The 25,721-nt window shown below is 42.4% G+C and overlaps 1 protein-coding gene across 1 annotated transcript; it reads right to left on the bottom strand.

Moving 5' to 3' along the window:
* Window positions 1-7,365: 7,365 nt before the first annotated feature.
* On the bottom strand, window positions 7,366-19,755 carry LOC310871688 (melanopsin-A-like; the record flags this gene model as incomplete). Its single annotated transcript, XM_083783328.1, has 9 exons — window positions 7,366-7,716; window positions 8,527-8,673; window positions 8,824-8,998; window positions 9,507-9,614; window positions 10,839-11,000; window positions 14,682-14,853; window positions 15,080-15,283; window positions 15,406-15,539; window positions 19,589-19,755. 9 exons carry the CDS (start codon window positions 19,753-19,755, stop codon window positions 7,366-7,368), a joined length of 1,620 nt encoding a protein of 539 aa, XP_083639454.1.
* Between the last annotated feature and the right edge of the window lie 5,966 nt (window positions 19,756-25,721).

The raw sequence follows: 25,721 nt of genomic DNA on the forward strand, positions 1-25,721 counted from the left end.
TTTATAACAAACGAGGAGGGTATGGACTGAATTTGGAGATACTATTAGTTAGTTTGTCTTAGCCCCCCATTAGCCATAGCCTCACATAACTTCTACAGACGTTCGCTTTGTCAGGCATGCATGTGCAAGCATGCACACTTGAATCTCCGCATGTGCCTTGATTGCAAATCTGCAAATGATACGGGATAGGTAGGTGACCGTAGGTCTACTTCAGTCTATAAACGCTCATGTGACATGTCCTTGTTTCCTTGATACACATTGAACATACCTGCGCGCGCGCACACACACACACACACACACACACACACACACACACACACACACACACACACACACACGCAATTAGGTAATTAGACTGACAGTGCAGAGCTCAGTCAGAATTGTAAAGTTGGTTAACTGATTCACTATTTGACTATTAGTGTCCTGTGGTGAATATAGGGACACAGAGTGTGAAAATTGAATAATAGATAGATTTGTGTTAGAAAGAAAAAGTGAATGAATGAAAGCTGACTAAAAGGGTACTACGTCTCTCTCTAGTGGCCACAGTGAGTAATTACATTTGAAGTTAGGCTACATGATGGTTTAAGACAAGTCTACAAAACATCAGAAGCTATGGGATGATTTTTGTGTGTCCTAAATCTGCTATTGTATATAGGCCTATGCTATTGAGATTGTAGATCTGCTATATGTAGTGAAAATGACAGATCTACAAACTCACAATGGGGGATATATATAGACTCCGTAGCTGAGTGACGTAGATGTTTAATAAAACATAATCGATTAATAAAAGATGCCTAGAGGTAAAAAGCTTCAAGTAAAAAAAAAAGAAAATAGCTGATCTACAAGTAGGGGCGGTGGTGGCTCAGGGGTAGAGTGGCTGGATGGTAACCGCCAGTTCGAACCCGGGCTCCCCCAGAGTTAGTGTCGAAGTGTCCTTGAGCAAGACACTGTACCCCTAATTGCTCCCAATGTGCTGGTTGGTGCCTTGCATGGTTTCCTATGGCATCGGTGTATGAATGTGTGTGTGAAATGTGAATGGGTGAATGTAAGCGCCTTGGATAACGGCGCTAATATCTTCAAACTCATAACTCGTCACTTTTAGCGTTTTATTGCTTTTAATTTATTCTCTTACTTCTTTACCGTTTAATAAAGTTGTGATGTTGTAGTGTTGTTGAGCAGCCTGCACCGCTCAGTTCACATGGGTGTGATTTTTCTTATTGCTTGGTCCCGGCAGCTATATTTATTATTAATATTATGTGTGTAATATTAGGTGTGTAAATTTACTTTGATTTTACAATACAAATTGGTGTCTCGGAAATAGAAATGCCATTAAATGGGGGTCCGTAGCCTAATAATGCTGGGGGTCCTTGAAATTAAAATGGTTGAAAATCACTGATAGAGCCGCAAAAATCTTCTCATATGGGGGTCCCTGGCATATGGGGGGTCTGCGGGATAATTAGTGTCAATTTGGGGGTCCTTGACATGAAAAAGTTTGGGAACCACTGTTAGGTCTAGATACAGTCAGTGTATTTCACAGTGTGGGCATGCAAGCTTAGCTCGCACTTGCAGGTTCATCACTTTCAGCCTCCTTGAGTGTACATGCCATCATGTCATGCAGAATTGAGCTACATAATCCCTGTTACCATCCAGCAACAGATGGTGTCACATCAATACCTCTTATTTGACTAATCCCCACATGTCTGGATGTCACACCATCCACAACAACGGTCCAGCAGCTGTCTGCCTGATGCAGTGATTAAAGTATCTATTTATATTTTCTCATAAAGTTTAGCCAACTAAGTTTAGCCTGGGCGGCGGTGGCTCAGGGGTAGAGTGGCAGGATGGCACCCGTGAGGTTGCCAGCTCGAACCTGGGCTCCCCCAGAGTTAGTGGTGAAGTGTCCTTGAGCAAGACACTGTACCCCTAATTGCTCCTGATGTGCTGGTTGGTGCCTTGCATGCTTTCCGCCGCCATCAGGGTATGAAGTATAAATGCACCATTTACTCAGTTTTACACCTTGCAGTGTGACATGGAATTGGACTGTGTACTGTATCTATTGCTGGTTCAGTTATTTTTCAGCTATTTTCAGCAAAAGCTTTCCCCACAATAACAGGAAACAGAGAAGATACTAGAGCCCTGTGGAACACAAGGAGAGAATGGCCAGATGATATTTATTCGTTTAACAGTGCACTCCTGGCCAATATTAATTGCCGCTTGCATATACACTATATAATAGTTGCAGATGTCTGAGGTCTACTCTAGAAAATGAGCAAACACATTCCATTAGTGCATGTGTAACTTTGTTCCACAGGATGGCGATCTAACATGAGCACCATATGCACCATCAGCATGTGAAATATAGTCCTATACATTATCTCCCTTTATCTATCTATTTATTTGCCCAAAGTACAGTACATTAACCTTCCTCCCGACCCATCCTGGTGCAGGTAACCAGTTGGCCACCTACAACCTGTCCCCATTTCAGTCACTGAGGAATACTGGAAACTTCACCATGTCATTCAATTAAAGTCTTGAGTCCATTTCAGCTATGCAGAGATGTCCACAGATAAGGGTCATCAGCATACATTGACCCCAGCAGGTCAAAGCACACGCCTCTGTGGTCTAGCAGAAAGTCCATCTGACCCAGCAGGTCAAGACACATCAGTTCTACAAGGTGCAACCAAATGTACCAGTCGTCAGTGGTCTCATGACCACCCAGCACCTCCAGCCACACCGAGCCAAAAATGTCCAGAGATTCTGGCCAATCCTCTAGAAGATCATCCATTTGCTCCATAATTTCCATTTGGCTTAGTGTGTAGACACTCCGGTACAATGAAGACAAGCATTCCATCCTCTCGCTGTGTCTGCTTTATTTATACCCCTCTAAACAGCCTACTATTATTATACAGTACAGTAGTAGTAGTAGTAGCAGTAGCAGTAGTAGTAAAGCTTAATGTTGCGTCGAGTGCATCCTGTCTGACCGTATAGTCGGTTCTGTGCCAGTGTCAGAATCGGCTTAGTGAGGCCATCTGTCAGCTTACAGGACTTCACCCCCCCCCCCCCCCCCCCCCTTCTGTCTTTTCCACAGGTGCAGCCAAGCAGGTTATCCACCTGTAAGCAACGTTGGGCATGCAACTATAGCTTACTACACTAAAATGTCTAGTAAGTTACTTGACTTATTTCTAATACTATAGTTGTCTCCACCAGGCCGAAGGCATGGGGAGAGAGTATGTTTTGCACTCCATCCGTCCGTCCGTCCGTCCGTCCGTCTGTGTGTCCGTCCGTCCGTCCGTCTGTGAACAGCTAATCTCCGGCACCGTTAACTCGGTCGATGCCAAGTTTGCACACACACTCCCTGGATGCCAACATGAACCTCTGCCCCAAATTTTCCAGAACGGCCTGTTATAGCGCCACTAGGAGGCAGACTATGGAAAAACACAATTTTTGATATTACTCCTCCAGATTCTGTCCAAAAATCCCGCAAATCGTTATACACTATCTCTATAGTCATGTGCTCAAGACGGATCTGTCCGATATTTCATATTCCATCCTAATTGGCTAACATTGGCTTTCAAAGTTTGCAGGATTGGCCCTTTTGAAACAAAAAGCCTCAAATCATGAACGCAGCGTGCAATTTACGTGAAATCTTTCACAGACTTTCCTACTAGGCTGAGGAATATATCCCACCCATTTCACATTGGCCTGTTATAGCGACACCAACAGGTGGATTTTTGCAAAACACATTTTTGGAACAAAATGCCTCAAATCATCCAATTGCCATCAATGGTGTAAGAACAAATGACACCCTTTTTACATTGGCCTATTATAGCGCCACCAGGAGGCCACAACCTGACCTGGCCTGGTGGAGACCTGGGCCCTGAGGGGCACTTTTTCTAGTTTACCTATAACTGTGTAGCCTGTAACTGTTTAGCCAGCTCCTTTTAGAACTGAATCCACTTTACTGGAACAATAATTAACCTCAAAGAGAAGTTACCAAACTACCCACATTGCAGCACATATCCAGAGTATATGTGTATATTATTTTTTTATATACTAAAATCAACATTTAGTTTTTAATGCTGAGATGAGATGTGGCCTATATAATCACCCCCCAAAAAAATAAAAAAATAAAAACCTGGCTAAGAGTGTTTCAGCACCATAGACAGCACCTTTATTTCACTCAGACAAAGGCAGAAGAGATCGCATAGGCATATTTTCCAATCCAAAATATTCAGTCATCTACTTTAAATGCCGTCAATAATAATAATAATATTATAATACAATAACTTAGGAAAGCAAAGAAGGAAAGCAAAGGTTTTCAACAAAACTAATTACATCACATGCACACCAATAGTACACCAATAGTTTTTGGAGCTGAGAAATCCACAATAAAGTAACTGAATTCTATTTCCCTTAACAAATAGTCACTGACAGAGAATGAACGCTCCCCAGACATGTTGGTCATTGGCAACGCTACGTAGTCAAATTTTACACTTCCAAAAAAGTGTTTGATTTAAAAATGTCCTTAACATTCCCTTGAAGATAGTTTTTTGGTCATCTTGTCTTTTATTCATTTCTTTATTTTACAGATTTGTTTTGGCTTTTTCTGCCTTTATTGATAGTTTACAGTAGATAGACAGGAAATGGGAAGAGAGACGGGGAGTGACACGCAAGGTGGTCGGGATCAGGACTCGAACATGCTAGTCTAGGTGCCCGGACCACTAGGCCAGCGGTCCAGGCATCCTGTAAGTCATTTGAGTAGGATCTGGTCAATTAGCTGATATGCCTGATATATCCTGTCTTCTGCTACAAGTCTGTCGACAATTATACATCTGTGAGTGATATATATAAGCCCACAGCAGCTGAGAGGTCTGCTCAAGTGTTACTTCTTGTACAGTAGATGCATACCTGTGTGCATGCGCGTGTGTGTCCACCAGAGGGTACTGAATATCTGAACAGTGTCCAATCTTCCACACTTCATCATACAATACATTTTAGATTTCAATGCCAATTCAGGTCCTCTCAGCTTTTGTGTGTGGTGGCTATACATTGCCTCACAACTTTAATGGTATGTCTTTTTAATTTATGCATTTTCCTAAAATTCTCATCATCCATGCATGTCATAATCTCAAAACCTTCTCCCAACACTGAGAGGATGAAAAAGTTGTATATAGTTAACTGAATAAAAAAGCGGAAAAAAAGAAATGATCATTTGGGGACAAAACTACCAATTTTCAGATTCCCAGCTATAGTTCAAGAAAGGAAGAAATGTATGTTTAACTGGAATCCTAGAACAAGGTTAAAAAACACTGAGCATGCTTGAAGGTTTATGAATATAAACATGAAATATAATTGGAAATCAATAAATAACAGTCATCTGTGAGTAGAAATTACAGCAAATGAACAATACAAATAGGAGAACATTTTCATCCAGTACATGCTATGCACTAATGCTATGCACTATAGGGTGGAGAATGTAGCGGCTTATCATTGATTAAGATGTATTAACCAGAGTGGTTACATTTCTACACGGGATTGAGATTTTTACAGTGTATGTTCTGATTTACATAAAACTAATTGGAAAAGCAATAGTTTAACGTGAGTAAGATAACCCAGCATTTGGTGCAACACCTGTGTTATCCACATGAATCATGGTGCGCCTAATTCTGGCCATATCAAAATAGGCAAGCATTTGATTAAAGTATGGGTTGAAAATGGACGAACATTTGACAAAAATAGGTGAACAGTCTGCAAAGCAAGTTCACAACTTGTGTTGTGAGATCAGCTCCAGCTGAGCTGGACTGACAGAGCAAGCTGTTCTTCCAGAGGAGGCTTGGTCCTTTAATAAGTGCAACAGGATGCTGCAGATGTGTTAGATGTGTACACTAGCAGAGCTGGCTCTGTAGTCTTTCCTAAACTGGACAGTGTGGGGGTGGTGGCAGAGGGGAGAACAAGAAAGAAGCTTCCCAACCCCTCCCACACCCTCCAGAAGGAGAAAGTGGGGTGACTTACTTCTCATAAGTGTGGTGTGTTTGCTCTTGGACTATTTGAGGGTTAGTCTGTTTACTCTGTTATGGTTATTTTTGCTCTGCTGCTCTGACGTCCAATTTTATGGCAATACTGTACATACACGGTACTTCATACTGTAGTCCAAGTGCAGTGGGCCCGGCAAGTTAGTAGGCCTACCACTGGGTGTCTGGTACTCCTTTCTTAGCCCCAGTGCTATACCTGCTGACCCGTACTATTTTCTTCTTTGGCCACCTTTAGCTGATCTCCTTTGTCTGTACCAGTCCTTTGTCTGTACCAGTCCTTTGTCTGTACCAGTCCTTTGTCTGTACCAGTCCTTTGTCTGTACCAGTCCTTTGTCTGTACCAGTCCTTTGTCTGTACCAGTCCTTTGTCTGTACCAGTCCTTTGTCTGTACCAGTCCTTTGTCTGTACCAGTCCTTTGTCTCTATGTACCAGTCCTTTGTCTGTACCAGTCCTTTGTCTGTACCAGTCCTTTGTCTGTACCATAGACTGTAAAAAATATGGACAAAGCGTTCCCCGCGTCTAACATGGACGTAAAATGAAGCCTGTTATTCCTGCACTGTAAGTCTCCGTCTTTCTAGATCCGTTTGGGCCCAGCTGGCCATTGGCTGGCTCCGTTTGGGCCCAGCTGGCCATTGGCTGCCCAGACAACGAGGCGGGACTTCCCCCCTTCTTCTCCGTTGGTTTTTATTTTGACTCGAGTGGGTGGGGACTCCCGATCATAGACTGTAACGGTAGCCACGCCCCTCAGAACATACGCGACTTTATGGTCATTTATTTTATAAATGGGACAATCATTTTCCAAAAAGAATATTATGACATTAGAAATGAGACTTTAAACTAGTGACTGGAAGCAGAAAGTATTCATGACCATGTTTATTAAGGTAATACAGTCTAGGTGAAGTTGGGCCCAAATACATGGACTTCTATGGGGCTATGGGTTTTTTTGGGTCCAGTGACAGCGCCACAACAGGCCATTATATGAACTTTCAGGAGTTTCAGGCTTCACAAAATATCTGTCTGACTGCCCCCCTGGTCTGTACCAGTCCTTTGTCTGTACCAGTCCTTTGTCTGTACCAGTCCTTTGTCTGTACCAGTCCTTTGTCTGTACCAGTCCTTTGTCTGTACCAGTCCTTTGTCTGTACCAGTCCTTTGTCTCTACCAGTCCTTTGTCTGTACCAGTCCTTTGTCTCTACCAGTTCTTGTCTCATTCTTTACTGCTGCAACTGCCAATGACAATTTAATTTCCCCCGCAGGATCAATAAAGGTCTCTATCTTGCTAGTTATTTTTTGCTATATATAGGGCTTCAGGGATTCAAGTAAAACATGAATCCAGTCACTTGTCCCCTGTCTCCAGATTGTCCACGGTCTCCGGTATAGTCTCCAGATTGGTCAGACTGCCATCGGACGTGGGACTGATGACAATGATGCGTGGAACGCTCTCTTGGTCAGAAGCTTGACTTCTTCCGAACATCAGCGAGTCAGCAGAGCCACTCGCATGCTTGCCCCCTATGCCAAGCAGCTCACCGCTGGCACCACCTCTCACTGCTTCATCTGACATCCCATTGGTCAAACTCTGGCTCCGCCTCCCACTCAGAACCATCAGGGGAACGGTGGCCATGGTGACAGAGCCAGAGACCAGCTCATGCTCATAGACGTTTGCAGACTCCCCCAAGTTGGATGGATACTGGTAGTGTTTAACACACACACACACACACACACACACACACACACACACACACACACACACACACACACACACACACACAGGTAATGAATAATGTTGGTATTGGCCTAGCTGCAACAACAATCTGTAACATTTCAATAGTGTTGTACTATACACTTTTGAGTGGTGCAACCACTCGCTTACGGAGCTATGTGTAGGGGGGTCCCCCCCGGGGGACCCCCACACGGAGTTGCACCACTCACTCCACACGGGTGTGTTTTTGGAGAATATCCTGCACGGAGTAATAGTTCATTTTCATATTTGAGTTGATGATTGTTAGAATTCTATTGTGTTATATTTGAATTCATGCAAATTATGTTCCAATAGATCCAATGTTGTAATGATTTAGTCACAAGGCTTGTCTTGTTATAACTTTGTTAACATACAGACTTATCACTTTCAATCTGGCATCCCTATTTAGGGCAAGTCATTGTAGTTAGTTAGTTAGTTAGTTAGTTTCATTTATTGTCCACGTGTGGAAATTCGTCTTTTTTTTTACTGTCTCAAACAGTAAAAAACAAACGGTAGGTGAACATTTAAAAACAATTGGCAAAATTGGAGATCTACAAGCTTGCACCATGTTGCATCACGATGTGTTGTGGGCTAGTTAAGCTATTTCCGCTGCTGCACGACACTGTCTCGTCTTTCTGCATGACAAAGTAGTGGGGCATTCATTTATGAACAAAAACATACAAAGACGAAATATGGACAATGATACAAGATATATACAACGATATGAGCTTCCCCAATGTCCCCATGTTCTGTTCTCACCTTGTCCACCGTGTGAGTCTTAGTCTTCTGCTCCAGCTGTTTCTTATAGAGTCTGTCTTTAATGGACTGATGACTGTAGGATGTCATGTTTCTAAAGGAGTCACCTGACTTCATTTCCAGAGAATCAATCTCCACATCCTCAAACACCTGGAGAAGAGGAGAGGAAAACATAATAGATAATTACTTTGACACTTGCTGTCGCATACTGAAAATAGAGACTCACAATGCACCAGATCGACTATTTCTGCTGTGCCACTATATGTCATACGATGTAATGAAGCTAGTCTTTGTCTTCACCGTGTCAGAAGAGGGGTTGGAGGAAGCAGCTACAAACGGAGTCTTGGACACCACAGACTGTCTGCTGATGATGGAGTCTCTGTAGGAGGACTCGCTGATGGACGAGGAGACGCGCTCAGCTCGACGAGTCGGTGCCAAAAACCACAGACAAGGAACCTTCTCCGCCAAGGTGGTTCTGAGCAGAGTAGAGAAGTCCAGAAACAATGCACAATGTCGGTGATTTCTTAAAATATCGTTTGATGTTATGCTCTGTTCCTCTACATTGTGAATGGTTAGATTTGAAGGTGAACTGGTCCGAGGCCTGGTAGAGAAGTAAATAAAGAACTGGTCCGAGGCCTGGTAGAGAAGTAAATAAAGAACTGGTCCGAGGCCTGGTAGAGAAGTAAATAAACTGGTCCGAGGCCTGGTAGAGAAGTAAATAAACTGGTCCGAGGCCTGGTAGAGAAGTAAATAAACTGGTCCGAGGCCTGGTAGAGAAGTAAATAAACTGGTCCGAGGCCTGGTAGAGAAGTAAATAAACTGGTCCGAGGCCTGGTAGAGAAGTAAATAAAGAGGGATCATCTGTCCAAGAAAATGGGGATGAAAGGAATGTTTCCATTATGTCCCCCTCTCTGTAGTTACCTTCAAACCAAACCATCACTTCAAACATATCAACATATACAGGTATCAACATGCCAATTCACCTGTATTTGTCATGTATTATACAGTAGATGAACGGGTTGTAGATGGCGGAGGCCTTTGCTATGACAGCAGGAACAGCCTTGGAGTACGGTGACAGGATGTTGGCATGCCTGAATCAAACAAAACATAATCCAACCTGATGTCCAAAAGCAGCGAAGAAAAGTGCCAAACAACAAACAATTGTCTGTCTGTTGTCTGTCTGTCCCTCTGTCCCTCTGTCTTTCTTTCTCTAGAATACATGCAATTATTACTGTAGGCTACACTGTAAAATGTACAGTGTTAATCGTTTTTGGGATTTCACAGTGTAGTCTCATATGGAGCGTGGCGATTCCAAAGTTTTAGAACAAAGACTTCAGTATTTCACATTTTGCAGCACAATTAAGGGGCATATTAGGTGGATTAACCCCACAACGGGGTGTACATTCACATGTGATTGTGTGCATGCAGTGTGTGTAAACGCTCATGCATGTGAGTGTGTGTGTGTGTGTGTGTGTGTGTGTGTGTGTGTGTGTGTGTGTGTGTACTGTATGTAGGCCTACTGTATGAACTGTATGTGGCTACCTTCCCCCATACATGGCACAAGGTTATAGAACTACAGTCCATTCTTTGTTCTCAGAAGAATGTAAGACAAAACATGTGGTGGAAGAAATGTTTCAAAAGGTTGGATTAGCTAAACTCAAAGAAAGGGAAGTCTGTACCATTTATTGTATTCCATCCATTCAATATTTTGTCCATATCCACTTCCCTATTCTCGGGCTAACGATCTGCACAAACAGGCAAAGAGTCAAAGTGTTGAGAGGGGGAAAAGGAGCAGACCTTGTACAGAGCCCTGGAGGACAACTATACTGTATATATTCTGACCATATTCACACGATGGTCATTTTATTCTTCTCCCACCCCAGTGGAATGTGAGGTTATTTATTAATCATATGAACCTTAGGATCCGTAGTCTGAGAAAGTCATATTTAGGCAAACATTTTACATGAATAGGGTTTCCCAACTGAAACCCATTATCCCATTTAGACTTGAGGTCGATTCTAAAAACGCCTTCGAAATCGTAGTTAGTTGCTGCGAGAGTATACTTTATCCCTCTACACCAAATTTCCCTTCCCTGAAAATAGCAGAGCTTGTAGATCTGCTATTTTCGCTGCATGTCCGCCGCTGAATAGGGACACAAGGAACCATATAAGTTCATGCATTTAACCCATTTTGGGGCGGGAACCCCTTTTGGTGTTTTAAACATTATGTTATAATTTAGCTATTGAAAAAATGGGTTAAGTGGTTAGCTGTTGCTGTCTATCTGAGCACATTATGACTTGTCTTGTGCCATTTACCCTGCCCAGGAAATGAGCGTCACACAGGCATATGGTGACCAGGAGAGGACATAAACCACGATGACCACGAAGGCAATCTTAGCCAACTTCCACTCAGTCCTGATGTTCTTCTGCCTCATCAGTGTAGATTTCCTCACCTGGGTCCCCAGTAGTTCCACTTCCCTGCAGCAGAAACACGTTAAGTCTTATTATTATTATGATATTGGACAGATAAGAAAGGTAATTGAGACAGTTTACGAATACAGAACTGGGTGTAGCCATTCTTGTGCATGCGCAGGCGTGCGTGCGTGCGTGTTGCGTGCGTGTGTGCGTGTACAGTACATCCAAGTCTGCATCTGGATAAGAACATGAACAGTGGCCCAGGCCGTAGCGTAACGGTCTGGGCACCGGACTGGTAATCCAGTCGCAGTGTGCCGCGGGTTCGACTCCCAGACCCGACACGGCCTTTACTGCATGTCATCCCCCCATCTCTCTCCCGTTTCCTGTCAGCCTACTGTCTGTCCCTTCAAAAATCAATAAAAGGCGTAAGCCGCAAAAAATATCTTAAAAAAAAAAAAAAGAACATGAACAGTGGTGTAAAGTAACTAAATACATATACTCAAGCACTGTACTTAAGTATGATTTTGAGGTACTCTTACCTACTTGAGTATGTCAATTTTTCAATACTAGATATATACAGTATATAATACTGGATAGATTATTATTACAAAATATACATGAACCACTTAGGTCCTATTTTATACTACTGTACTACTTGTTCCACCACTGGTTCTGAAGCAACCATGTCGGAGGCAGGCAGAGATGGTATATTTGTGGTATTACACATGAAGCACATCATAGTGAACACAGCATGGTGGGTAACACACTTTTAGGTCATATCTGCTGTAGTCTCTCCAGACTGTTGACTCACGTCAATAGCTAACCTCGGCAAATTCAAAGGAAACTAGAAAAAGTGCCCTTCCGGGCACAGGTCTCCACCAGGTTATCCACAGATCCGTGCAGTTAGAGGTAAAAACACTTTTCGGCCAGTTATAGCGCCACCTTGAGGCTGAGTTGAAATTGTTCATGTGGCATTTCGTCCTGGGCCTAGTGGGAATGTGGGTGCACAATTTCACGGAAATCACGCGATGTGTTCATGATTTGCAGCATTTTGTTTGAAACTGAGCACTCCTGTGAACTTTGGAAGCCAATCTTAACCAATCAGGATGGAGTCTGATAAATCTGAAAGACCCGTTTCGTTGAATGGCTCTAGAGAGACTGTGTACCAATTTGCGTGATGTTTGGACAAAATCTGTAGGTGTACTGTGCAAAAACTTGTTTTGCACAAAGCGGCCTCCTGGTGGCGCTATAACAGGCCGTTCTGGAAAGTTTGGGGCAGAGGTTCATGGTTGGCATCCAGGGAGTGTGTGTGCAAAATATGGCATCGAAAAACTTGTTTTGCACAAAGCGGCCTCCTGGTGGCGCTATAACAGGCCGTTCTGGAAAGTTTGGGGCAGAGGTTCATGGTTGGCATCCAGGGAGTGTGTGTGCAAAATATGGCATCGACCGGGTTAACGGTGGCCGAGATTAGCTGTTCACGGACACACGGACACACAAACGGACGGACACGCGGACGGACGGAGTGCAAAACATACTCTCCCCACATGCCTTCGGCCTGGTGGAGACAACTAGAAAAAGTGCCCTTCTGGGCACAGGTCTCCACCAGGAGGATAGGAATGTATAGGACATTGCAGCTTGCCTTCATCTGGTGGTTGGATAGCAGGGCAACAAAAATAAATAATATAACATGTAACAGTATATTAACTAGAAAAAGTGCCCTTCCGGGCACAGGTCTCCACCAGGTTATCCACAGATCTGTGCAGTTAGAGGTAAAAACACTTTTCGGCCAGTTATAGCGCCACCTTGAGGCTGAGTTGAAATTGTTCATGTGGCATTTCGTCCTCGGCCTAGTGGGAATGTGGGTGCACAATTTCACGGAAATCACGCGATGTGTTCATGATTTGCAGCATTTTGTTTGAAACTGAGCACTCCTGTGAACTTTGGAAGCCAATCTTAACCAATCAGGATGGAGTCTGATAAATCTGAAAGACCCGTTTCGTTGAATGGCTCTAGAGAGACTGTGTACCAATTTGCGTGATGTTTGGACAAAATCTGTAGGTGTACTGTGCAAAAACTTGTTTTGCACAAAGCGGCCTCCTGGTGTCGCTATAACAGGCCGTTCTGGAAAGTTTGGGGCAGAGGTTCATGGTTGGCATCCAGGGAGTGTGTGTGCAAAATATGGCATGGAAAAACTTGTTTTGCACAAAGCGGCCTCCTGGTGGCGCTATAACAGGCCGTTCTGGAAAGTGTGGGGCAGAGGTTCATGGTTGGCATCCAGGGAGTGTGTGTGCAAAATATGGCATCGACCGGGTTAACGGTGGCCGAGATTAGCTGTTCACGGACACACGGACACACAAACGGACGGACACACAAACGGACGGACACGCGGACGGACGGAGTGCAAAACATACTCTCCCCACATGCCTTCGGCCTGGTGGAGACAATAATGCTTAGTAATGTTATAAAGTTATAGCTAAAAACGGGAATTGGCCTTTGTTGAGGAAGCCATTGGTAATTATTCAGTACCGTATGAAAAACGACATCATGAGACTTGACACTCAATAATTCAGATAAGTTTGGTCACGATTAATGACTTTAGAGAAAAATATAAACAAGCTAAATCTAAAAATAAAGCCAGTAACCAAAAAGTGGTCTGTTTATGTGTGATATGGCATGTACAGTAGCTGACAATGTAATGATGAAGATACCTTAAAAAAACAACAACTCATCACATCACTGATATGGCCAGCTTAGCTTGAGAAGAGGAAAGGGGTCAACTTGTTCACATTTTCTCAAAACATTAGCTGCATATCATGACATGGTTATTGCTATCGTTGATAGCGATAACTCCTCCCGCCTAACCTCAGGAAAGAAAACCAGGGGGAGATTTACAGTATTGTTATCACTTTTTCTAACATGGCATTAACTGGTCCCAGTCAAGTCCAGAATTGAATTTAAAATACTCACCTACTCACCTACAAAACCCTCAACAACCAGGCCCCCCTCTACCTCTCCGAACTCATCAACCGCCATGTCCCCTCCCGCTCCCTCAGGTCAAGCACTGCCAACCAACTGGAACCCCACAAATCTAACAAACGGACATGGGGAGACAGGGCCTTCGCAGTGGCTGCCCCTTCTCTCTGGAACTCACTCCCAACTCACATCAGAGCTGCCCCCACCCTCGAAATGTTCAAAAGCACACTCAAAACCCACCTTTTCAAACTGGCTTTCCCTACATAACCCCCCCCCCCCCCACACACACACACACACACACACACACACACACACACACACACACACACACACCCTTCTTGTTTGTCCCTCTTTTGATTTTGATTTCTAGTTTTTAACCTTTTAAACCTTTTTAAATAGTTTTCTAATAAATATGTCTGTACCTCTTTCTGTAAAGCGACTTTGGGTACCCAGAAAAGCGCTATATAAATCGTATATATTATTATTATTATTATTATTATGTCCATTTTGCCTCAGGGTTTCCTCCGGCTGCCGTCTCTATTAATACATACTTTAAGCCATACAAGGGCTTAATTGCGACAGCAAGTCGCATTTACTATGACATCAGGGAACTCCATCCCTGATGATGTCCCGTGATGTCATGAGACCTGGGCACCATATATGGGGGCTTTCCCCATGTATGGGGATTTTGAGTGATACACTGACTCTGACTGACTGATGGGAAATGCACGATTCCATAGTTAACTGCAACCTTCGGTCGCAATAAAGTACCTGCTGGCTTTTCGTATTGCCAGGAACATGAAGAGATAACAGTGGAAGATTACTGCCAGTGGAATGAAGAAAACAAAGCAGCACAGCATCAAGGTGTAGCTCCGATTGGCCAGTGAATATGTGACATAATCCCAGGTACAGGAAGTCATCAGTCCCTCAGGAATATAGGAACCTGGAAGGTAAAGGAAAAAGGTCAAACGATGGCTCATAAAACATGTTTGACCATGCTTGTGTGATGAACAGCTGAATTGCGTTATTGCTGATGGGCAAATTACTGTCAATTAATCCTCTTCACTAGCTTTATGCATGCCCGTGGCCAAAACAGTGGCATTCCGACACATAACTCTATGATGCAGACTAATAATATCAAAAGAATTTCCCGGTTTAATTGAACTCACTCCAGCCAACGAGGGGTGCTAGACTCCAGGCCAGAGAGTACAGCCAGACCAGTAGGATGGCAATGGTGGTTCTTCGTTTGGAGCTCCAGCGGAGGGCCTTCAGGGGCCTGGTGATGACCAGGTAGCGGTCAATGGAGATGGCCAGCAGGTTTATCATGGAAGTGATGCCAAACAGGGCCCCACAGAATGCATACATCTTACAGCCTGTAACACAGAGCATACACCAAATCTCATTTACTAGTACACCAACCTCATTTATATGGATCAACATCTTCATTGATATAGATTTTGAAGAGAAGAGAATTAAGAGAAGAGAAGAGAATTACCCATCTCGCCGAACACCCACTCCTTATACAGACAGTTGATGAAGAAGATGGGTGACTGAGTGAAAGCCATGAGGAAATCACTCACTGCCAGATTCATTATAAAGTAGTTTGGCAAGTTGCGAAGCTTCTTGTTACTACAACACACACACATACCAACACACATGCACGCACGGACGCACGCACGCACGCACGCACGCACGCACACACACACACACACACACACACACACACACACACACACACACACACACACACGACAATAACAGATTATGGGTTAGTTATACACACTATTTATTACATTAACATTTCCATGTGTTTGAAATTTGGTTAGCTTTTAGATCTTTATTACCAGTGAATATTTTCTTTTTACCAATTTGTAGGTCTTTGCCATGATGGGTGTGGCTTAAGCTCACGTTAGCACATAAGCACATTGTTATTTGCACATCAAGTAACTTCCTACTAGATATAGTATAAATTAGATTGCACAGGGAAGCCATGCCAACTGTGTTTTCTTTTTTTATCACCAGTGTTTTTCATCACCTGTGTTTGTCTCTCTTTGCTTGTGTGCAGCAGGGACCATACTGTACAATGTACAGAATATTATTTATATTTATGCTACACTGCTGTGTTCACTTTACCTGCCCAATCTATATGTATAACCGCTCAGTAGTCACAGGGTGGACAGAAATACAATTGACACCACACATTTAGTAAACATGTACATTAGGTTTACTTGTGTTCCATTTTTGTTTTGGGGAAGAGGGTCCTATATTGTTTATTATTTGCTTAGCTAGTTTAGTTTGTAAGAAGGTTTTGAAGACTGGTCCGAGAGCCCAACCAACATCTGGTTGTGCCCTGAAGCTTCCCTTTCATTATAAACCTTATTTTTCTTTTCTTTTTACATCGCCGATACAAAATAACCTGGGACAGCCTTTATTAGTAGCCTACAGTATGTCTTCAGGACATAGCTGTATGTGTTGTTTTCCTATATATCTCATAATCAAACCCAGCTCCAGCCGCTTTCCTGGAACCCACTACAGTAATGTTCACCACATACAGTATGGATGGGTCGATGTGGGTTTTATGGCGCACAGAGATTTTTCTTAGAAGCCATGAGCATGTATGTTAATATGCTTTTCTGAGTCAGTGACCACACGCTGAGAACCAATCTAATCTATCAAACCCCTCCCCACCCCTCCCCACACACACACACACACACACACACACACACACACACACACACACACACACACACACACACACACACACACACACACACACACACACACACACACACACACACACACACACACACACACACACACCTCATCCTCGCTGACCTGATTTCTATCAGATAACATAAACTCCTATACATTAAGCCTGTTGCTCCATCTTCTAATACGATCGTGAAATTGGGTCTTTATATGTTAGATCACTGTCAAATACACATTTTATCTTTAATTGTTTTATTGCTTCTACTAGCTTGATTTTATATATGTTATATTTGTAACAGCTGTGGTTAAAGCATGGTGATGCTGGTCAGATTTCTGAATTATGAGTGTTTGTCATCCCAGACAATATGGTCTGGGATGACTAAAACACTCATAATTCAGATTATATATTTCAGATTATATATTTGTTTTGTTAGACTTGAGTGCAGCATTTTACACTATTGATCATAATATTCTTATCAACAGATTACAGCTGTGGTTTAATATATCTGTCTGTATAGTGGCTTATATTTCACAAATTGTAGGTTTTTGTTTGTATCAGTTCCTGCCCGTTTCCCCTTCCTACCCTATAACCTCATCACGGTATAATTTATTTATTTATTTATTTAGCTTTTTCTGCCTTTATTGATAGGTTGAAAGTAGACTGACAGGAAATGGGGAGAGAGACGGGGTGAAGACACACAGCAAAGGCCGTCGGGATTGGGAGTCGAACCCGCGGCATGCCGTCAGGCTGGCTCAGCAGCCTAGGATGCCCAGACGGTTGAGCTAACCGTCCAGGCCACCAAGGTTTAATTTAAGGTAAGAATTATACAGTAGGTACGGTAGACAAGTAGGCATGACATCTCCAATGTTATCTTCTAGTGAAGCCTAACAACTATACAATCTGGTCCCATTTAGTTCCCTGTCTAGCAGATATTACAGATGGGATGTCCTTGAATTTAGCTTTTGACAAACCTGAAACCTGATTGGCCCAGATCAGTAAACAAATTCATTTTATCCAACAATGTCAACTCAGGTCTGTTGCCAAAAACCTTAGTGTTTTATTGAGTCCCATTAACAATCAGACATACCATTATCATCTCAGGAATACATCCTGAGATCAATTCTGAGTTTTAAAGACATGAATGCACCGCATTGATTTCCTGTGTTTGATAACCAGCCCCAGGTCCAGGCTCTTGATTTCTGGAACCAACTACAGTAATCTCCACATATGGATGGGTAGATGTGGATTATGGGGCAGAGGGTTTTTCTTAGAAGCCATGATAATACAATGCATATGATAATATGCATCTCTGAGTCAGTGAACACACGCTGACAAACATTCTCATATCCCCCCTCCACACACACACACACACACCTCGCTGACCCAATTTCTATAAATCAGACAACATTGATAGCATACATAAGAGGTAAGAGCTTACAGTGGTGGTCCATATTATAAACACCTGACCCACATTAATGTTCAGAATCTGATCACAAAAGAGCACAGTCCGACTCCGACAACTAGAAAGCTACGCTCCATGGCGTGGAGCGTAGATTTCCACCAGCGATTGCTTTAAAAACAAGCTTGTAATTTAACTTTCAATTTTCACTAAACTAAATACTAAATACATGAATAATAAATTAACTTTCTTGATTCAGTGTTTGAGCTTGTATTTATTGTTGGAATGGGCCTATTAACAGGGCATTCCCGTTATAGGTTGAGGAATAAAACTCCTGGCATGTGCAGCTGTAGTTCACCTTCACCTAACTTCACCTACTTCTTTTTAATTCAAATATGAATGTATTGTATACATTTGCATTATGATTATTTTTGAGGGGCGCTAGCCCCTCCTATACACAGGTTTAATGTTTGTCTTTAGTTCAATGTTTGTTTTGTAATCGCATTGACAATGAAGAGAAACTTTACGTAATAATGTGTCATTTACGTCATATTGTCTCTTTATTGTTAATGGTGTTTAATGTTTGTGTTTGCACCGTTTGTTAATTAGACTTTATTATATTAGCGCCCCTCACTTCACACGGGTGTGATTTTTATAATACGAGAGGGCTCCACCTTATTGTATTATGGCACAACACTTTTACGAACAGACAGGCAGACAGACACAGTGGGGTGATAATGACTATAGAAGACAGACTTCTCTATAACAAATAAGATGGAGACATTCATCTCTCATACAACCTGTTGGATTTTACTTGAATTAAAATGTGTTTATACTGGGCCATTGTGAACTTACTAAAGATCGTAGGTTAATTTGACTGTCTGTTTGATTAGGCTGAGAAAATGTTCTCCCCAAAGAATAGCATGGCCATCTTGGTATTTCACCACCATTCCACTGGGATAAACTTTCTGAATGTACTTTACGATACTATATATATTTACAGCTTGTACAGTAGATGAGATATTTTCTGCACCCACGGACAACTTAGTATGACTCAGGCTCAAGCCTTGGGGGTGTCGTGTCTCAGCACGGAGTGGTTGTCTAGGAATCAGATAACCAGAAGGTTCTTGGCATCCCACTGAAGCTTATATAAAACATTGAACACTCAACTGGATGAGCATGAAAATGTCACATTGCCATATTATTTTAGATTCATTTTAGATAAATATAATTAAATAATTGAAAATAAATCTGGAGTAAGAACGTCTACAAAAACTGAAATCTTTGCTGATGCAACATTGCTCTCTCCACATATATCTTGCATAAACACATGAACATGCAACATTGCTCTCTCTTTCTTGCATAAACACATGAACATGCACCATATGCCACGCACACTCACGCGGCACGCACGCACGCACGCACGCACACACACACACACACACACACACACACACACACACAAAATGGCAGTTTGATATACATTCAGTGAAATCAACGCATACACACGTACTCCCACAAATGCATATTGTAATAAACTAAATGCAATCAGTAAAAATGCAAACCCACCTATAGAAGGCGAACATAACCAGGGCATTCCCGGTAATGCCCAGCGTTCCGATGACAAAGACAAAGGAGGCGACAATGTAGTGAACATAGTCTGGCACCTCCACCTTGTGAAAGTAGCTGCTCTGGGTGGACGTCGGCTCCGGCTCCATGCTGCTAGTGGACCACATGGTTCATACAGCCCATCAGAACCGTCAGCTCAGCAGAAAGAAGCGGGACCAATATGATGAAGAACCTTTCAAACAGCATCGCAGGATTTGGAAGAGTTGAGAAGATGGAAGCCTCTGGTTTTATGGGTGCAAGTTTGGGAGTCATTCCTCTTCGCCCCTGCTTGGCCTCCATGGCACTCTGACAGGCCCAATGCAGTGGAGATCTACAGTAGGCTCCCCTCTTAATAATGTGCTCCAGGTCCAATGCAGTGGAGATCTACAGTAGGCTCCCCTCTTAATAATGTGCAACAATGTCAAGGTCAAGGAATGTCACGGAATCAAAAATGGATCTTAAAAGAAAAAAGAAAAAAAAGAAGATTATTCAGCAGAAATTATCAGTAAAAAACAAACCAACAAATGTGCCAATTAGGAAGGATGAAATGCTATGTCCCTGTCTTTTGATGGGAGCTGTAATGTTCACATGGAAGCACCATCAAAGGGTATCTTTGGCAGCTTATAGCCACAGCACAGCAGCGACACGCGACAGTATGTCAGCTCTGCCCCGATCAAGAGGGAGCAAGCTATACATCCATTTCATAACATAACTATGTTAATTTCTCAAAAACAGACGTATCCTGTAGTTTATTAAAACAAAATAAACCTAGGCTGTAATTAAAAAAATACTGGCTACATCATAAATATCACGGTGCTGATTATCAGTGAAACTCTACTGTATGTCTCATTCAATATGTTCTCTCATTTTACTGCCCATAGGCGTCCCTGAGAATTCTCAGCGTTCTCTGTGCATGCCATTGCACACGCAGGCTAGCAAATCTTTGTGGCCGTTAAAACAGATGTGTTCATTCATTCAGGGAAAAAAAAGTCTTGCAAATGGTTTCGAATGCTATTCTAAACATTCCTCCAGGTTTATGTTACTTATAAACAGTTAAAAAGTTCAACTGTGTTAAGCAGAGGATAGTGAAAGTTAAGGCAACATAAAAAACAGCTTCAAACTAAATTGCACATACTGTAAAGCCTCATGCTGCTGAAGACAATAATTATGTCCAGAGTAATTAATTCTCCAGTGACTCAATTTGTGGTCCTAACCAAAACTTCCTCACCAAACCGTGGCTCTGGACTCCAAGGGGCCACTGAGGTGCTGGCTCTCTGCAGGTGCCATTAGGAGTTAGGTCCATTATTCTCCTCCAGTAGTATGGTCAAAAATGGTGTTGCACAGGTCTCAAACGGACTCAAGGTTGATTTGATGATACAAGAATCTCCTCCTGTGTGTTAGATCCATGGGCACAAGCGCTCCACTGCAGAGACACTTGTCTCTAAACATCCATTCAGTTTTAGCCTGCAGCCTCTTCACCAGCCACAGCAGCTGTCCAACCAGCTCTGTGTATTAGTGTCTTTGATTATCTCTCTCTCACTCGCTGAGTCTCTCTGCTCTGTCACTCACTCACTCACTCTCTGCTCCCTCCCGCTCTGCCTTTATCTCTCCCTCTCTGACTAAATATCTTCCTCCCTCTCCTCAAACACATCCTGCCCCTTCTGTTCTGTGTCCCAATCCATGTGCATGGAACACAATGCAGCCCGGAGGTCGAACCCTTTAACTCCCTGTCTCTTATGTAACACACATGATGTTCACCAACATATAGTATCCAGCCATTTTACCCTACATGTTTTCACTCACTCACACACACACACACACACACACACACACACACACACACACACACACACACACACACACACACACACACACACACACACACACACACACACACACACACACACACACACACACACAAATTGAGTTGTGTGTCCATTGCTATATAACGGGGTCACTGATAAGAAAAATATTTTGACAAATCCCCTCTTGAATGTCCTTCTGATGCACTCCCAGCATTTTAAACACTGTTTCCCTCTGGAACGCTGAATTTCACTTTGTTACTTTTTATGGTGCAGGACCGTCATGTTGGCCGAAAGAGGTTACGAGATGAAGGAAGGGGAGGAATGCAGAGATTAGAAAGACTATATCAACTAAGCCCCTACAGCAACCAATAACCGTCATAATCTTTCCATTGTGCATGCATGTGGACGGGCATTTTCTCTGCTTGATATGAGATATTATGATAGTGTGTATGTGTGTGAGTATAACGTGTGTGTGCATGCGTATTTGAATCTGTGTCTGCCCGTATGCATGTCAGTGTGTGCAAATATGCATGTACTGCATGTGTATGTGTATGCACGTTGTGCTCGTGTATTAAGTCCATTCTCTAATACATATCATGTACAGCATCAGCAGATGTTTTCAGGTTGACAGCTGCAGGGCTGTTCTAGCCTTGTTGACCTTATGCAACATTTATGTTTATGTTTATTAGTACAACATAGAAACAGTGGGTAGATTTACTCCATGGAATTCCATTATTTAGAATTGTTGACACAAAATAGCTTTTTACAAAGTATCTATTTGGCAATAGATTTAATTTTAAATCTATCAAAAACAGAAACTAACATAATAATCATAATAATAATAGGCCTAATAATAATAATAAACTAAATTACAAAACTCTCCACTAAACAGAGAATGTAAATGGAATAATCTATTGACTGTTGTGATAAGAGATAAGACTGCCCCTGCGGGGAGGCAGGTAGTTCTAAAATAAAGATGGCAGTTTATTGGGGATTGTATCCAGTACAGTACGTACTACAAAAGGGTAAAATCTATATTAAGCACGGCAGCAGGTTTCTTGTCACAATACATCCTGCCACAAGCTTGAGCTACAATGTGGAGATTGACTTGCTCTCATCTTTCTCTAATCCCTGTCAAACTGCCATGTACTGTATAGTATGATAAGCCTCATGAATATAATCAGGTAGTGGGAAAAGAAGAAAATAAATCAATCAAACTTGAGCAGAAAATGGATGCTGAAAGATGTATGGAGGCATGAAAATATATATAGGGATGTGCTCGTCGTTTGCCATTGAATGTAGAAGTCCATGGGGAACGATGAGATTTGACCAGGCATGGTAAGCAGATGGAGACGCATATGAGACAGATATGAGACGCGCATTATTGACAGATTGGTCTAATTAAGAGAGGATTACCACTTCCGCCATTGAGGTAGGAGAGTGGGAGAGGGAGACAGAAATTGTCACCGTCTATGTGACGGTATAGTCAATATTCAGATATTCTATTAATGTACAAACGTATACATCGGCATTTGTGAATGTTATATGGTGGACCCCAATGCAAACAAGCCATAGGCTTTCTTGGGTTTAAATCCTCGTATCGGACCTTAATTGAACTGTATTCAATCAATCACATTTATAGAAATGCTGATTTAGGCAGTCAGAATTAGCCTGATTCTACTGTATCTCGTCTTTCCAAATAATTATTATTTCATTTCAAGGGCCCCTATCATGTCACCCCCACTACACCCCCCACTCACTTCACACTTGTGTGAAGTGAGCGGCACCTTTTGTCATGATGATGGTGTATGATGATGAGAACGTCATCAGCCAATCAGACAGACGGACATACACACAATACAGACAGACATACACACAAAGCTGTGCATTTGGAGCAGCTAGCGCCGCTCAAATATAAAATGCAATTGAAAGAACTTTATCACAGACAATAAAAGCACTTCATAGAACATTAATAAGTAATTTCATTAATTCACTTCGCCCACCTAGACTTTTCCATCCAGTCTGGATTCCAACTGGCAACCAGCAAGTCACTCACTATCCTGCCTACACCAACAATGTTCATACTATGTAAAATGCCCTTGGGTCTATGGAAAAACATTAGTGTTGTGGAAGGTCTCCATGATGTACAGTAGGGCGATATTAGGTCGTTGTTCCAATTACTATTGATCAGTATTAAGCCTGTTTTACGCACGGCGGTATCACATGTTGAAAATAGAATAGCCGCATTGTGAGCTTGTAGGTCTTCTATTTTCAACTTGTGATACATCGTGCGACGGAGCATAAATGAGGCTTTAGGTGCCCAAGCCAAGCCCCATACAGTATATGCTTTAATATGTTTATTAAGCTCCCGCAGCTATTGGCGTGCGCCGTGCACTTCAGTGTAGCCAGGCTATTGTGTTTTAATGGTCCCATGACCACGGGTACTGTGCATCCCCAGGGCTATGGGCCATTCAGTGTTTAGTCAATATTAGCCTATACACAGGGGAAAAAACTGAAATATGACAATATTTATATATAAACTGTTGCTATAGTAAAAGCAGAGACGGACAGAGTGGACGGACAGAGTGGACGGACAGAGTGGACAGACAGACAGACAGACAGACAGACAGACAGACAGACAGACAGACAGACAGACAGACAGACAGACAGACAGACAGACAGACAGACAGACAGACTAGAGAGTACTATTATTCATGAAAATGTTGCCGTTTTCAATGAATGATTATCATCTGAGGTCAAAGTGACAAGGTTTATCTCCCACTCTCTTCAGCCTAATCCATCCATATCGTAGGGGCAACAGTTCCATCAGAGAGTGCCAGACTTCCCTTTCCTAGGTCATGCTCAGAGGACTTCATAATCCGCAAACGTATTCGTCCAGTCAATTTCACGGAGGCCATGAAGTCCATGGACACCGTTGCCCCTTTATTTGGCCTTATGCTCTTCAAAACATAATAAACCCTATAAGCCTATGGCCACAGTGGCATTGATGTCAGCTGTCAAGTGTGTCAGCTGATTCCACAGTTTTTGTGTTTGCTTCTTTTCCGTCAATATGTTTTTTAGAGATATTGAGATTCTGAATTCTGAAATAAAAAGCTGTATTTATTTATTTAGCTAATAGTTATACTGTGTATAAAATGACTACACCTTCCCTAAAACGATGAAATTCCAGGCCTGTAAATTAAGTATCATAAATGATGGTAAGTACCATAAATAAAAGCTAAGTACCATATAGGTAAGTACCATAAATAATAAGTTATAGTAAGTACCACTGATAATAGACCTACAATAGTAAGTAAGGTAGATAATAGGTACCATAGTAACTAAATACCATAGATACAGGACTTTAACAGTTTCACTATTTCGTTTCTCATAGTGTAGGTCTTTGTTTTGTTTAGTTTTTCTGTAATTATCTTTTAAATTGTGTATGTTTTTTATGTTAATAAAATTCAAATTGTAAGAGCTTTGCCATCTAGCTCAGCTCTCTTTTAATCACAACAGTGTCAGTGCGGTACAGTGACTACAATACAACTCCTGCTGCTCCAATTCTCCCTCCGTCCTCCCCACTTGAACTCCTTCACTGGGGCTAGACCTCATTCCCAACCCGGAGTGAACCATGGCTTCCTCAGCCCAGCTGCTTCACACATGCATGCGAACCAATCCAGTGAGAGCTGGAGGTCACAAGAGGGATGATGCCATCAGGATCACATCATCTACAAAAAGCAGTGATGCAATCCTCAGCCCACTGAAGTGTATACCCTCTCCTCCATGACTGCGTCTTGAGATCTCAGATTTGCCCATGAATATCACGAACAAGAGATGACAATGCACAGTGCCGTCGGAGGCCAATCCCCACAAGAACGAGTCTGACATACTGTGGAGAACCCAGACACAGCTCTCGCTTTGGGAGTACAAGGATTTGATCATGGCCCTCATTTCCCCTCACCCCATACTCCCATAGTACATCCCAAAATATCTTCAGCCTAATACTAAATGATTTACTGGAATCATTCCAGTGGAATATTATGTCATATGTCAATGCCATATTAAACATTACAGTGTTGTTAAAGTTAAAAAAAACATGCAAGCAAAGCTAGCAAACCATTAACCTATACTGAGTGGTGCTGTTGCTCAGCTACATGTAGCTAAACCTTTGTTTATCATTTTGAGGTGTGACCTATTTAAAGATGGTAGCAGAATATGGTGTTGGAAGACTTTGAGCCATTTGATCTCAGAAGGTCTGAATTTGTCTGAAATGTATTACGATTACG

The sequence above is a fragment of the Protomyctophum parallelum genome (genome assembly GCF_964188405.1).
Source record: "Protomyctophum parallelum genome assembly, chromosome: 15".
NCBI classification, from domain to species: domain Eukaryota; kingdom Metazoa; phylum Chordata; class Actinopteri; order Myctophiformes; family Myctophidae; genus Protomyctophum; species Protomyctophum parallelum.